At 44.6% G+C, this 16,172-nt stretch overlaps 1 protein-coding gene across 3 annotated transcripts in view; it reads left to right on the top strand.

The window, feature by feature from the left end:
- Positions 1-16,172, top strand: part of LOC139382039 (growth hormone-inducible transmembrane protein-like) — a 35,275-nt gene that overhangs the window by 16,263 nt on the left and 2,840 nt on the right. For all 3 annotated transcript variants that reach the window (XM_071125976.1, XM_071125977.1, XM_071125978.1), the window contains exons 5-8: positions 4,316-4,457; positions 8,086-8,194; positions 8,590-8,778; positions 10,237-10,408. In XM_071125976.1, the coding sequence (XP_070982077.1) occupies positions 4,316-4,457; positions 8,086-8,194; positions 8,590-8,778; positions 10,237-10,408 (612 nt within the window). The remainder of the gene's footprint in view (positions 1-4,315; positions 4,458-8,085; positions 8,195-8,589; positions 8,779-10,236; positions 10,409-16,172) is intronic.

The following is a 16,172-nucleotide window of genomic DNA, read 5'->3' as shown; positions in this document are numbered from 1 at the left end:
GTGGTGTTGTACTAGTGTTGTCCCATGGTAGTGTGTGGTGTTGTACTGGTGTTGTCCCATGGTAGTGTGTGTGTTGTACTAGTGTTGTCCCATGGTAGTGTGTGTTGTACTAGTGTTGTCCCATGGTAGTGTGTGTTGTACTAGTGTTGTCCCATGGTATTGTGTGTTGTACTAGTGTTGTCCCATGGTAGTGTGTGTTGTACTGGTGTTATCCCATGGTAGTGTGTGTGTTGTACTAGTGTTGTCCCATGGTAGTGTGTGTGTGTTGTACTAGTGTTGTCCCATGGTAGTGTGTGTGTGTGTTGTACTAGTGTTGTCCCATGGTAGTGTGTGTGTTGTACTAGTAGTGTGTGTTGTACTGGTGTTGTCCCATGGTAGTGTGTGTGTTGTACTATTAGTGTGTGTTGTACTGGTGTTGTCCCATGGTAGTGTGTGTTGTACTGGTGTTATCCTATGGTAGTGTGTGTGTTGTACTAGTGTTGTCCCATGGTAGTGTGTGTGTGTTGTACTAGTGTTGTCCCATGGTAGTGTGTGTTGTACTGGTGTTGTCCCATAGTAGTGTGTGTTGTACTAGTAGTGTGTGTTGTACTGGTGTTGTCCCATAGTAGTGTGTGTTGTACTAGTAGTGTGTGTTGTACTGGTGTTGTCCCATGGTAGTGTGTGTTGTACTAGTAGTGTGTGTTGTACTAGTGTTATCCCATGGTAGTGTGTGTTGTACTGGTGTTATCCCATGGTAGTGTGTGTTGTACTGGTGTTATCCCATGTTAGTGTGTGTTGTACTGGTGTTATCCCATGGTAGTGTGTGTTGTACTGGTGTTATCCCATGGTAGTGTGTGTGTTGTACTAGTGTTATCCCATGGTAGTGTGTGTTGTACTGGTGTTATCCCATGGTAGTGTGTGTGTTGTACTAGTGTTGTCCCATGGTAGTGTGTGTGTGTGTGTGTTGTACTGGTGTTGTCCCTTGGTAGTGTGTTGTGCTGGTGTTGTCCCATGGTAGTGTGTGTTGTACTGGTGTTGTCCCATGGTAGTGTGTGTGTTGTACTAGTGTTGTCCCATGGTAGTGTGTGTGTGTGTGTGTGTGTGTGTTGTACTGGTGTTGTCCCTTGGTAGTGTGTGTTGTGCTGGTGTTGTCCCATGGTAGTGTGTGTGTGTGTGTTGTACTGGTGTAATCCCATGGTAGTGTGTGTGTTGTACTGGTGTTATCCCATGGTAGTGTGTGGTGTTGTACTAGTAGTGTGTGTGTTGTACATGTGTTGTCCCATGAAGGTACTGTGGTTTAACAATTCAACCGGTATCAAGTGCTTGTGTCATTGTTATTACTGCAGCTATTTCTGTGTAGTTCCATAGGTTTCACCACAACTCAAAGGAAAGTGTTACTTTATCTGTGTCCCAAATGGCACCCTATTCCCTACAGAGTGCACTCAGAGCCCTAATGATTCCTGGTTGAGTATAGTGCCCTATGTTGGGAACAGGGTGCCTATTGTGCATGTCTATCAACTAGAGGTCGACCGATTATGATATTTCAACAACGATACCGATTATTGGACAACCAAAAACCGCCATTGCCGATTTTAAAAAAATGTATTTATTTTTATTTATTTTAATTCTTTTTTTTTAAATAAAATGATTATTTTTTATATTTTTTTTATATATATGTATTTGTAATAATGACAATTACAACAATACTGAATGAACAATGAACACTTATTTTAACTTAATATAATACATCAATAAAATCTATTTAGTTTCAAATAAATAATGAAACATGTTCAATTTTAAATAATGTAAAAACAAAGTGTTGGAGAAGAAAGTAAAAGTGCAATATGTGCCATGTAAGAAAGCTAACGTTTCAGTTCCTTGCTGAGAACATGAGAACATATGAAAGCTGGTGGTTCCTTTTAACATGAGTCTTCAATATTCCCAGGTAAGAAATTTTAGGTTGTAGTTATTATAGGACTATTTCTCTCTCTACCATTTGTATTTCATATACCTTTGACTATTGGATGTTCTAATAGGTACTTTAGTATTGCCAACCTCGGGAGTTGATAGGCTTGAAGTCATAAACAGCGCAATGCTTGAAGCATTGCGAAGAGCTGCTGGCAAACGCACGAAAGTGCTGTTTGAATGAATGCTTACGAGCCTGCTGCTGCCTACCACCGCTCAGTCAGACTGCTCTATCAAATCATAGACTTAATTATAATATAATAACACCCAGAAATTCAAGCCTTAGGTCATTAATATGGTAAAATCCGGAAACTATAATTTTGAAAAACAAAATGTTTATTCTTTCAGTGAAATACGGAACCGTTCCATATTTTATCTAACGGGTGGCATCCATAAGTCTAAATATTGCTGTTACATTGCACAACCTTCAATGTTGTCATAATTACGTAAAATTCTGGCAAATTAGTTTGAAACGAGGCAGGCGGCCCAAACTGCGGCATATACCCTGACTCTGCGTGCAATGAACGCAAGAGAAGTGACACTATTTCCCTAGTTTAATGTTGCCTGCTAACCTGAATTTCTTTTAACTAAATATGCAGGTTTAATAAAATATACTTCTGTGTATTGACTTTATAGTTGGGTACGATTGTGCTTTTTCACAATGCGCTTTTGTTAAATCATTCCCCCTTTGGCGAAGTTGGCTGTCTTTGTTAGGAAGAAATAGTCTTCGCACAGTTCGCAACGAGCCAGGCGGCCCAAACTGCTGCATATACCCTGACTCTGTTGCACAGAACGCAAGAAGTGACACAATTTCCCTAGTTAAAAGAAAATCATGTTAGCAGGCAATATTAACTACATATGCAGGTTTAAAAATATATACTTGTGTATTGATTTTAAGAAAGGCGTTGATGTTTATGGTTCGGTACACACTGGTGCAACGACAGGCCTTTTTTCGCGAATGCGCTTGTTAACCTGTCTGGTACCAGTGGGATGGTAGCGTCCCACCTCGACAACAGCAAGTGAAATTGCAGGGCGCCAAATTCAAAACAACTGAGATCCCATAATTAAAATTCCTCAAACATACAAGTATTTTACACAATTTTAAAGATAAACTTGTTGTAAATTCAACGACTGTGTCCGATTTCAAAAAGGCTTTACGGAGAAAGCACACCATGCGATTATGTTAGGTCAGCGCCTAGTCACAGAAAACCATACAGGCATTTTCCAGCCAAGGAGAGGGCTCACAAAAGTCAGAAATAGCGATTAAATTAATCACTAACCTTTGATCTTCATCAGATGGCAGTCACAGGACTTCATGTTACACAATAAATGTGTTTTTTTCGATAAAGTTAATCGTTATGTCCAAAAACCTCAGTTTTGTAGGTGTGTTTAGTTCAGTAATCCAAAGGCACAAAGCGAGCTCTCAACATCAAGACGAAAAGTAAAAAAAATACAATAAAACTTAGTAGAAACATGTCAAACGATGTTTAAAATCAATCCTCAGGTTGTTCTTGTCATAAATAATCAATAATATTTCAACTGGACAAAAGCTTCGTCAATAGAAAAGGAGAAACAAAGGCGCGCTCCCGATCACACGCTTGGCTCATGTCTGTAAATGTCCACTGTCCACTCATTGAAAGTGCTGTATCTCCCTCCATTTTTCGGAGTAAAATCCTGAAACAATGCCTAAAGACTGGCCACATATAGAAGAAGCCATAGAGATCGTGAACTGAGTCCTAAAGTCTTTGTATGGTGGATAGGCTTTCAATGGAAAAACAGATTTTGAAAATAATAGTACTTCCTTAGTTTTTTGCCTGCCATATCAGTTCTGTTATACTCACAGACATTATTTTAACAGTTTTGGAAACGTTAGTGTTTTCTATATCCTAGCTTCTAGGCCTGAGTAGCAGGCAGTTTTATTTGGGCACGCTTTTCATCCAAAATTCTGAATGCTGCCCCCTACCCTAGTGAAGTTAAATCACCCGTTTGGCGAAGGAGGCTATGATTCAATGATAAATTAACAGGCACCGCATTGATTATATGCAACGCAGGACAAGCTAGATCAACTAGTAATGTAGTTAACTAGTTATGTTAAGATTGATTGTTTTTTATAAGATACGTTTAATGCTAACTAGTACCTTACCTTGGCTCCTTGTTGCACTCACATAACAGGTAGTCAGCCTGCCTCGCAGTCTCCTCGTGGAGTGCAATGTAATCGGCCTTGATCGGTGTCCAAAAATGCAGATTACCGATTGTTATGAAAACTAGAAATCAGCCCTAATTAATCGGCCTTTCGGATGAATCGGTCGACCTCTGATATCAACGTGCTGTCCTCTGTAAATGTTCATTTTCCCTGTGTCTCCTGCCCCAGAATCTGGCCCCAGTACGTGAAGGACAGGATCCACTCGACCTACATGTACTTTGCAGGCAGTGTGGGGATGACAGCTCTGTCGGCTGTAGCCGTCAGCAGGACCCCAGCCCTCATGGGTGTCATGATGAGAGGATCCTGGCTGGTAATTCACATTGTATTATTTCTCCAGGATTTAACCAGTCAAGACAGCTTGTTTTTATATGGTGGATTCAGCTAAATGACGTTGTCACGAGCAGCACCACAGATATTAAGATGAGCGAGATGCAAGACTTCACTCTCACACAGTTACACAAAGATCTGCCTTTTGCATAGATTTAGTTTTACGCTGTTACAGCAGGGTAGCCACGGGACCAAAACAACAGGGTAGCCACGGAACCAAAACAGCAGGGTAGCCACGGGACCAAGACAGCAGGGTAGCTGTTACAGCCGGGTAGCCAAGGGACCAAAACAGCAGGGTAGCCAAGGGACCAAAACAGCAGGGTAGCCACGGGACCAAAACAGCAGGGTAGCCACGGGACTAAAACAGCAGGGTAGCCACGGGACTAAAACAGCAGGGTAGCCACAGGACCAAAACAACAGGGTAGCCAAGGAACCAAAACAGCAGGGTAGTCAAGGAACCAACACAGCAGGGAAGCTGTTATAGCAGGGTAGCCACGGGACCAAAACAGCAGGGTAGCCACGGGACCAAAACAGCAGGGTAGCCACGGGACCAAAACAGCAGGGTAGCCACGGGACCAAAACAGCAGGGTAGCCACGGGACCAAAACAGCAGGGTAGCCACGGGACCAAAACAGCAGGGTAGCCACGGGACCAAAACAGCAGGGTAGCCACGGGACCAAGACAGCAGGGTAGCCACGGGACCAAGACAGCAGGGTAGCCACGGGACCAAGACAGCAGGGTAGCCACGGGACCAAGACAGCAGGGTAGCCACGGGACCAAGACAGCAGGGTAGCCACGGGACCAAGACAGCAGGGTAGCCACGGGACCAAGACAGCAGGGTAGCCACGGGACCAAGACAGCAGGGTAGCCACGGGACCAAGACAGCAGGGTAGCCACGGGACCAAGACAGCAGGGTAGCCACGGGACCAAGACAGCAGGGTAGCCACGGGACCAAGACAGCAGGGTAGCCACGGGACCAAGACAGCAGGGTAGCCACGGGACCAAGACAGCAGGGTAGCCACGGGACCAAGACAGCAGGGTAGCCACGGGACCAAGACAGCAGGGTAGCCACGGGACCAAGACAGCAGGGTAGCCACGGGACCAGAACAGCAGGGTAGCCACGGGACAAGAACAGCAGGGTAGCCACGGGACCAGAACAGCAGGGTAGCCACGGGACCAGAACTGCAGGTTAGCCACGGGACCAAAACAGCAGGTTAGCCACGGGACCAAAACAGCAGGTTAGCCACGGGACCAAAACGGCAGGTTAGCCACGGGACCAAAACGGCAGGTTAGCCACGGGACCAAAACGGCAGGTTAGCCACGGGACCAAAACGGCAGGTTAGCCACGGGACCAAGACGGCAGGGTAGCCACGGGACCAAGACGGCAGGGTAGCCACGGGACCAAGACGGCAGGGTAGCCACGGGACCAAGACGGCAGGGTAGCCACGGGACCAAGACGGCAGGGTAGCCACGGGACCAAGACGGCACTGTAGCCACGGGACCAAGACGGCACTGTAGCCACGGGACCAAGACGGCAGGGTAGCCACGGGACCAAGACGGCAGGGTAGCCACGGGACCAAGACGGCAGGGTAGCCACGGGACCAAGACGGCAGGGTAGCCACGGGACCAAGACGGCAGGTTAGCCACGGGACCAAGACGGCAGGTTAGCCACGGGACCAAGACGGCAGGTTAGCCACGGGACCAAGACGGCAGGTTAGCCACGGGACCAAGACGGCAGGTTAGCCACGGGACCAAGACGGCAGGTTAGCCACGGGACCAAGACGGCAGGTTAGCCACGGGACCAAGACCGCAGGGTAGCCACGGGACCAAGACCGCAGGGTAGCCACGGGACCAAGACCGCAGGGCAGCCACGGGACCAAAACAGCAGGGCAGCCACGGGACCAAGACAGCAGGGAAGCTGTTACAGCAGGGTAGCCACGGGACCAAGACAGCAGGTTAGCCACGGGACCAAGATAGCAGGGTAGCCACGGGACCAAGACAGCAGGGTAGCCACGGGACCAAGACAGCAGGGTAGCCACGGGACCAAGACAGCAGGGTAGCCACGGGACCAAGACAGCAGGGTAGCCACGGGACCAAGACAGCAGGGCAGCCACGGGACCAAGACAGCAGGGAAGCTGTTATAGCAGGGTAGCCACGGGACCAAGACAGCAGGGTAGCCACGGGACCAAGACAGCGGGGCAGCCACGGGACCAAGACAGCGGGGTAGCCACGGGATCAAGACAGCAGGGTAGCCACGGGACCAAGACAGCAGGGTAGCCACGGGACCAAGACAGCAGGGTAGCCACGGGACCAAGACAGCAGGGTAGCCACGGGACCAAGACAGCAGGGTAGCCACGGGACCAAGACAGCAGGGTAGCCACGGGACCAAGACAGCAGGGTAGCCACGGGACCAAGACAGCAGGGTAGCCACGGGACCAAGACAGCAGGGTAGCCACGGGACCAAGACAGCAGGGTAGCCACGGGACCAAGACAGCAGGGTAGCCACGGGACCAAGACAGCAGGGTAGCCACGGGACCAAGACAGCAGGGTAGCCACGGGACCAAGACAGCAGGGTAGCCACGGGACCAAGACAGCAGGGTAGCCACGGGACCAGAACAGCAGGGTAGCCACGGGACCAGAACAGCAGGGTAGCCACGGGACCAGAACAGCAGGGTAGCCACGGGACCAGAACAGCAGGGTAGCCACGGGACCAGAACAGCAGGGTAGCCACGGGACCAAGACCGCAGGGTAGCCACGGGACCAAGACCGCAGGGCAGCCACGGGACCAAGACAGCAGGGCAGCCACGGGACCAAGACAGCAGGGAAGCTGTTACAGCAGGTTAGCCACGGGACCAAGACAGCAGGTTAGCCACGGGACCAAGACAGCAGGGTAGCCACGGGACCAAGACAGCAGGGTAGCCACGGGACCAAGACAGCAGGGTAGCCACGGGACCAAGACAGCAGGGTAGCCACGGGACCAAGACAGCAGGGTAGCCACGGGACCAAGACAGCAGGGTAGCCACGGGACCAAGACAGCAGGGTAGCCACGGGACCAAGACAGCAGGGCAGCCACGGGACCAAGACAGCAGGGAAGCTGTTATAGCAGGGTAGCCACGGGACCAAGACGGCAGGGTAGCCACGGGACCAAGACGGCAGGGTAGCCACGGGACCAAGACGGCAGGGTAGCCACGGGACCAAGACGGCAGGGTAGCCACGGGACCAAGACGGCAGATTAGCCACGGGACCAAGACGGCAGGGTAGCCACTCAACGCTTTTAGTTGTTGTGGGAATTGACCCACTGTGCTGTTGACTTTCTGCATCTACGTCATATCGCTGAGTTTTACCTTCAAGGAAATATTAGTTTTTACCATGACTATTGCCGCTGGGCCAGTGACTAATGACTAAAAGTATATCTGCATCCACTGAATGTTATTAACCCTTAAAAAGGAATGTAGTGGTTTGAGGGCCCACCTAACCTCATTGTTTTGTGTTGATACGTCTGGTGCTGATTTTCAAACCATTGTTTATGATTTCGAGACACTTTTCAATAGCCACTGTGGGTATTTTTTTGTTGTTCAAATAATACAGACATTTGTCATTTTTTTCCACCAGGCTATTGGAGCTACCTTTGCAGCCATGATTGGAGCAGGCATGCTGGTCAGATCTATCTCTTATGACCAGAGCCCAGGAGCCAAACATCTAGCCTGGATGCTACATGCAGGTGTTGGACTGCTTCACCTTCTCATTTTACCAAGCATTTGTCAATTGAAACGTCCCACTTGCTTGTTTTCGCCACTAGAGGGCAGTACTATAAAGGTTCAGAATACCCTCACTATGCAGCAGCAGTCGCCTTGAATGAAACAGGGTTTTCTAGTACTTACTGACACCGGTGCTGTGCCTGTGAGAATATTCTGAGAAGACTGTTAAATACCAGATCTGTTTTCTTTAAGTAGAACATCTTGTTATATATATAAAACCTCTTTATTTGGACCTCAGATGATAAATAGCTGTGTAGCTAAAAATCTGGTGCTTTTTCATGTTTGATGTACGTACATGGTCCCTTTTTTTTAAACTAACCTAATAATTAAATCCATCCATTTGTCCCTGTGTTTCCAGGTGTGATGGGAGCGGTCATAGCCCCCATGACTCTGCTAGGTGGGCCCCTGATGATGAGGGCAGCCTGGTACACAGCGGGCATAGTGGGGGGTCTGTCCACCGTGGCCATGTGTGCCCCCAGTGAGAAGTTCCTCAACATGGGAGGACCCCTGGCGGTGGGCTTCGGAGTCGTCTTCGCCTCCTCCATCGGTTAGTATCTTTAGATCAATGACCCTGGCAGTGGGTTTCAGTGTTCTCTATCGGTTAGTATCTTTAGATCAATGACCTTGGCTGTGGGTTTCAGTGGTCTCTACCTCCTCTAACAGTTAGTATCTTTAGATCAATAACCCTGGTCCTAGGTTTCAGTGGTCTCCACCTCCTCTATCGGTTAGTATCTTTAGATCAATAACCCTGGATGTGGGTTTCAGTGTTCTCCACCTCCTCTATCGGTTTGTATCTTTAGGTCAATAACCCTGGATGTGGGTTTCAGTGGTCTCTATCGGTTAGTATCTTTAGATCAATAACCCTGGCTGTTGGTTTCAGTGGTCTCTATCGGTTAGTATCTTTAGATCAATAACCCTGGATGTGGGTTTCAGTGGTCTCTATCGGTTAGTATCTTTAGATCAATAACCCTGGCAGTGGGTTTCAGTGGTCTCTATCGGTTAGTATCTTTAGATCAATAACCCTGGCTGTTGGTTTCAGTGGTCTCTATCGGTTAGTATCTTTAGATCAATAACCCTGGCTGTTGGTTTCAGTGGTCTCTATCGGTTAGTATCTTTAGATCAATAACCCTGGCAGTGGGTTTCAGTGGTCTCTATCGGTTAGTATCTTTAGATCAATAACATGGTAGACGGACATCAATGGAAAATAAAATAACATGGTAGACAGACATCAACAAAAAACAACATGGTAGACAGACATCAACGAAAAACAACATGGTAGACAGACATCAACGAAAAACAACATGGTAGACAGACATCAACAAAAAACAACATGGTAGACAGACATCAATGAAAAACAACATGGTAGACAGACATCAACAAAAAACAACATGGTAGACAGACATCAACGGAAAACAACATGGTAGACAGACATCAACAAAAAACAACATGGTAGACAGACATCAACAAAAAACAACATGGTAGACAGACATCAATGAAAAACAACATGGTAGACAGACATCAACAAAAAACAACATGGTAGACAGACATCAACGGAAAACAACATGGTAGACAGACATCAACAAAAAACAACATGGTAGACAGACATCAATGAAAAACAACATGGTAGACAGACATCAATGAAAAACAACATGGTAGACGGACATCAATGGAAAACAACATGGTAGACAGACATCAATGGAAAACAACATGGTAGACGGACATCAATGAAAAACAACATGGTAGACAGACATCAATGGAAAACAACATGGTAGACAGACATCATTGAAGTCCGTTGAACCGTAGCCTTTTGTTTCATCAAACCCAGTAAATTGTTAGTGGATTATTCAAGATACCAGTGTGCTGGAGTTTCTTCTGTCAAACAGCATTATTTAGGATCTGGCTCTCTGGTGACTAACACCCTTGACACATAATTTCCCCTCGGTTATTAATTGAGCTTGAGGACATGGTGTTAATATAATGTCCTCTCCACTCTCTCTGTCCCCAGGCTCAATGTTCCTGCCCCCTACCTCAGCGATGGGAGCAGGCCTCTACTCCATCGCTATCTACGGAGGTCTGGTCCTCTTCAGCATGTTCCTGCTCTACGACACCCAGAAGGTCATCAAGAGGGCGGAGACGTACCCCATGTACGGGATGCAGAAATACGACCCCATCAACTCGTAAGTGACGTCTGCAGAGTAATCTGTCCTGCTGTCTGATTTCTGTTCCTTACTGTTTAAACAGATATGAAGATATCTAGTCCAGTTCTGTCCCTTACTGTTTAAACAGATAGTCAACTAGTCCAGTTCTGTCCCTTACTGTTTAAACAGATAGTCAACTAGTCCAGTTCTGTTCCTTACTGTTTAAACAGACAGTCAACTAGTCCAGTTCTGTTCCTTACTGTTTAAACAGATAGTCAACTAGTCCAGTTCTGTCCCTTACTGTTTAAACAGATAGTCAACTAGTCCAGTTCTGAACCTTACTGTTTAAACAGATAGTCAACTAGTCCAGTTCTGTTCCTTACTGTTTAAACAGATAGTCAACTAGTCCATTTATGAACCTTACTGTTTAAACAGATAGTCAACTAGTCCAGTTCTGTTCCTTACTGTTGAAACAGATAGTCAACTAGTCCAGTTCTGTTCCTTACTGTTGAAACAGATAGTCAACTAGTCCAGTTCTGTTCCTTACTGTTGAAACAGATAGTCAACTAGTCCAGTTCTGTTCCTTACTGTTTAAACAGATAGTCAACTAGTCCAGTTCTGTACCTTACTGTTTAAACAGATAGTCAACTAGTCCAGTTCTGTACATTACTGTTTAAACAGATATGAAGAGAACTAGTCCAGTTCTGAACCTTACTGTTTAAACAGATAGTCAACTAGTCCAGTTCTGTACCTTACTGTTTAAACAGATAGTCAACTAGTCCAGTTCTGTTCCTTACTGTTTAAACAGATAGTCAACTAGTCCAGTTCTGAACCTTACTGTTTAAACAGATATGAAGAGAACTAGTCCAGTTCTGAACCTTACTGTTTAAACAGATAGTCAACTAGTCCAGTTCTGTTCCTTACTGTTTAAACAGATAGTCAACTAGTCCAGTTCTGAACCTTACTGTTTAAACAGATATGAAGAGAACTAGTCCAGTTCTGAACCTTACTGTTTAAACAGATAGTCAACTAGTCCAGTTCTGAACCTTACTGTTTAAACAGATATGAAGAGAACTAGTCCAGTTCTGTACCTTACTGTTTAAACAGATAGTCAACTAGTCCAGTTCTGAACCTTACTGTTTAAACAGATAGTCAACTAGTCCAGTTCTGAACCTTACTGTTTAAACAGATAGTCAACTAGTCCAGTTCTGTTCCTTACTGTTTAAACAGATAGTCAACTAGTCCAGTTCTGTTCCTTACTGTTTAAACAGATAGTCAACTAGTCCAGTTCTGTTCCTTACTGTTTAAACAGATAGTCAACTAGTCCAGTTCTGTTCCTTACTGTTTAAACAGATAGTCAACTAGTCCAGTTCTGTTCCTTACTGTTTAAACAGATAGTCAACTAGTCCAGTTCTGTTCCTTACTGTTTAAACAGATAGTCAACTAGTCCAGTTCTGTCCCTTACTGTTTAAACAGATATGAAGAGAACTAGTCCATTCATCCCGTTATTGTTTTATTTCTTTGTCCTGCTTTGATATATATATATATTCTGAACAGAAATATAAACGCAACATGTAAAGTGTTGGTCCTTTGTTTCATGAGCTGGAACAGAAGAGCCCCAACATATTCCATATGTACAAAAAGCTTATTACTCTCTAATTTTGTGCACAAATTTGTTTACATCCCTGTTAGTGAGCATTTCTCCTTTTCCAAGATAATCCATCCACCTGACAGGTGTGGCATATCAATAAGCTGATTAAACAGCTTGATCATTACACATGTGAACCTTGTGCTGGGGACAATAAAAGGCCTCTAAAATGTGCAGTTTTGTCACACGACACAATGACACAGATGTCTCAAGTTTTGAGGGAGTTTGCAATTAGCATAGTGACTGCAGTAATGTACATTCGAGCTTTGGCCAGATAATTGAATGTTCATTTCTCTGCCATAAGCCACCTCCAATGTCGTTGACAGTACGTCCAACCGGAGACCACGTGTCACCACGCCAGCCCAGGACCTCTACATCCGGCTTCTTCACCTGTGGGATCGTCTGAGACCAGCCACCTGGGCAGCTGATGAAACTGGGGGTTTGCACAACCAAAGAATTTCTGCACAAACTGTCAGAAACCATCTCTGGGAAGCTCATCTGTGTGCTCGTTGTCCTCACCAGGGTCTTGACCTGACTGCAGTTCGGCATCATAACTGACTTCAGAGTGCAAAATGCTCACTTCAGTGGCCACTGGTACGCTGGAGAAATGTGCTCTTCACGGATGAATCACGGTTTCAACACCCGGGCAGATGGCAGGCAGCATGTATGGTGTCGAGTGGGTGAGCGGTTTGCTGATGCCAGCATTGTGAACAGAGTGCCCCATGGTGGCAGTGGGGTTGTGTGGTATGTGTTGGCATAAGCTATGGACAACCAACACAATTGCGCTTTATTGATGGCACATTGTCGTGCCATTCATCCGCCAGCATCACCTCATGTTTCAGCATGATAATGCATGGACCCATGTTACATCTGTACGCAATTCCTGGAAGCTGAAAATTCCCATTCTACCATGGCCTGCATACTCACTAGACATGTCAACCATTGAGCATGTTTGGGATGCTCTGGATCGACGTGTACGAAAGCTTGTTCCAGTTCCCGCCAATATCCAGGAACTTCGCACATCCATTGAAGAAGAGTGGGACAACATTCCACAGGCCACAATCAACATCCTGATCAACTCTATGCGAAGGAGATGTGTCACGCTGCATGAGGCAAATGTCACACCAGATACTGACTGGTTTTATGATCCACGCACCTACCTTTGTTTTTTAAAGGTATCTGTGACCTACAGATGCATATCTGTATTCCCAGTCAGGTGAAATCCATAGATTAGGACCTAATGCATTTATTTCAATTGACTGATTTTCCTCATGAACTGTAACTCAGTAAAATCTTTGAAATGGTTCCATGTTGCGTTTTTATATTTTTGTTCAGTGTAGAATACCACTATGATGCAGTATAATACTGTCAGTACCATTATGGTGCAGTATAATACTGTCAGTACCACTATGATGCAGTATAATACTGTCAGTACCACTATGATGCAGTATAATACTGTATAATACCACTATGATGCAGTATAATACTGTCAGTACCACTATGATGCAGTATAATACTGTCAGTACCATTATGGTGCAGTATAATACTGTCAGTACCACTATGATGCAGTATAATACTGTCAGTACCACTATGATGCAGTATAATACTGTCAGTACCACTGTGATGCAGTAGAATACGGTCAGTACCACTGTGATGCAGTAGAATACGGTCAGTACCACTGTGATGCAGTAGAATACGGTCAGTACCACTGTGATGCAGTAGAATACGGTCAGTACCACTGTGATGCAGTAGAATACGGTCAGTACCACTGTGATGCAGTAGAATGCGGTCAGCACCACTGTGATGCAGTAGAATGCGGTCAGTACCACTGTGATGCAGTATAATACGGTCAGTACCACTGTGATGCAGTATAATACTGTCAGTACCACAGTGATGCAGTATAATAATGTCAGTACCACTGTGATACAGTATAATACTGTCAGTACCACTGTGATGCAGTATAATACTGTCAGTACCACTGTGATGCAGTATAATACTGTCAGTACCACTGTGATGCAGTATAATACTGTATAATACCACTGTGATGCAGTATAATACTGTCAGTACCACTGTGATGCAGTATAATACTGTCTAATACCACTGTGATGCAGTATAATACTGTCAGTACCACTGTGATGCAGTATAATACTGTCAGTACCACTATGATGCAGTATAATACTGTCTAATACCACTGTGATGCAGTGTAATACTGTCAGTACCACTGTGATGCAGTATAATACTGTCAGTACCACTATGATGCAGTATAATACTGTCTAATACCACTGTGATGCAGTATAATACTGTCAGTACCACTATGATGCAGTATAATACTGTCTAATACCACTGTGATGCAGTATAATACTGTCTAATACCACTGTGATGCAGTATAATACTGTATAATACCACTGTGATGCAGTATAATACTGTCTAATACCACTGTGATGCAGTATAATACTGTATAATACCACTGTGATGCAGTATAATACTGTATAATACCACTGTGATGCAGTATAATACTGTCTAATACCACTGTGATGCAGTATAATACTGTATAATACCACTGTGATGCAGTATAATACTGTCTAATACCACTGTGATGCAGTATAATACTGTCAGTACCACTGTGATGCAGTATAATACTGTCAGTACCACTGTGATGCAGTATAATACTGTATAATACCACTGTGATGCAGTATAATACTGTCTAATACCACTGTGATGCAGTATAATACTGTCAGTACCACTATGATGCAGTATAATACTGTCAGTACCACTGTGATGCAGTATAATACTGTATAATACCACGGTGATGCAGTATAATACTGTATAATACCACTGTGATGCAGTATAATACTGTCTAATACCACTGTGATGCAGTATAATACTGTCTAGTACCACTGTGATGCAGTATAATACTGTCAGTACCACTGTGATGCAGTATAATACTGTATAATACCACTGTGATGCAGTATAATACTGTCTAATACCACTGTGATGCAGTATAATACTGTCAGTACCACTGTGATGCAGTATAATACTGTCTAATACCACTGTGATGCAGTATAATACTGTCTAATACCACTGTGATGCAGTATAATACTGTCTAATACCACTGTGATGCAGTATAATACTGTCAGTACCACTATGATGCAGTATAATACTGTCAGTACCACTGTGATGCAGTATAATACTGTATAATACCACTGTGATGCAGTATAATACTGTCTAATACCACAGTGATGCAGTATAATACTGTCTAATACCACTGTGATGCAGTATAATACTGTCAGTACCACTATGATGCAGTATAATACTGTCAGTACCACTGTGATGCAGTATAATACTGTCAATACCACTGTGATGCAGTATAATACTGTATAATACCACTGTGATGCAGTATAATACTGTCTAATACCACTGTGATGCAGTATAATACTGTCAGTACCACTGTGATGCAGTATAATACTGTCAGTACCACTATGATGCAGTATAATACTGTCTAATACCACTGTGATGCAGTGTAATACTGTCAGTACCACTGTGATGCAGTATAATACTGTCAGTACCACTATGATGCAGTATAATACTGTCAGTACCACTGTGATGCAGTATAATACTGTCTAATACCACTGTGATGCAGTATAATACTGTCAGTACCACTGTGATGCAGTATAATACTGTCAGTACCACTATGATGCAGTATAATACTGTCTAATACCACTGTGATGCAGTGTAATACTGTCAGTACCACTGTGATGCAGTATAATACTGTCAGTACCACTATGATGCAGTATAATACTGTCAGTACCACTATGATGCAGTATAATACTGTCAGTACCACTATGATGCAGTATAATACTGTCAGTACCACTGTGATGCAGTATAATACTGTCAGTACCACTGTGATGCAGTATAATACTGTCTAATACCACTGTGATGCAGTATAATACTGTCTAATACCACTGTGATGCAGTATAATACTGTCAGTACCACTATGATGCAGTATAATACTGTCAGTACCACAGTGATGCAGTATAATACTGTCTAATACCACTGTGATGCAGTATAATACTGTCAGTACCACTATGATGCAGTATAATACTGTATAATACCACTGTGATGCAGTATAATACTGTCTAATACCACTGTGATGCA

Source organism: Oncorhynchus clarkii, chromosome 23 (assembly GCF_045791955.1).
Source record: "Oncorhynchus clarkii lewisi isolate Uvic-CL-2024 chromosome 23, UVic_Ocla_1.0, whole genome shotgun sequence".
In the NCBI taxonomy this organism is placed as follows: Eukaryota; Metazoa; Chordata; class Actinopteri; order Salmoniformes; family Salmonidae; genus Oncorhynchus; species Oncorhynchus clarkii.
The sequence above is the reverse complement of the archived record's forward strand: the minus strand, read 5'-3'. Positions and strand labels throughout refer to the sequence as shown.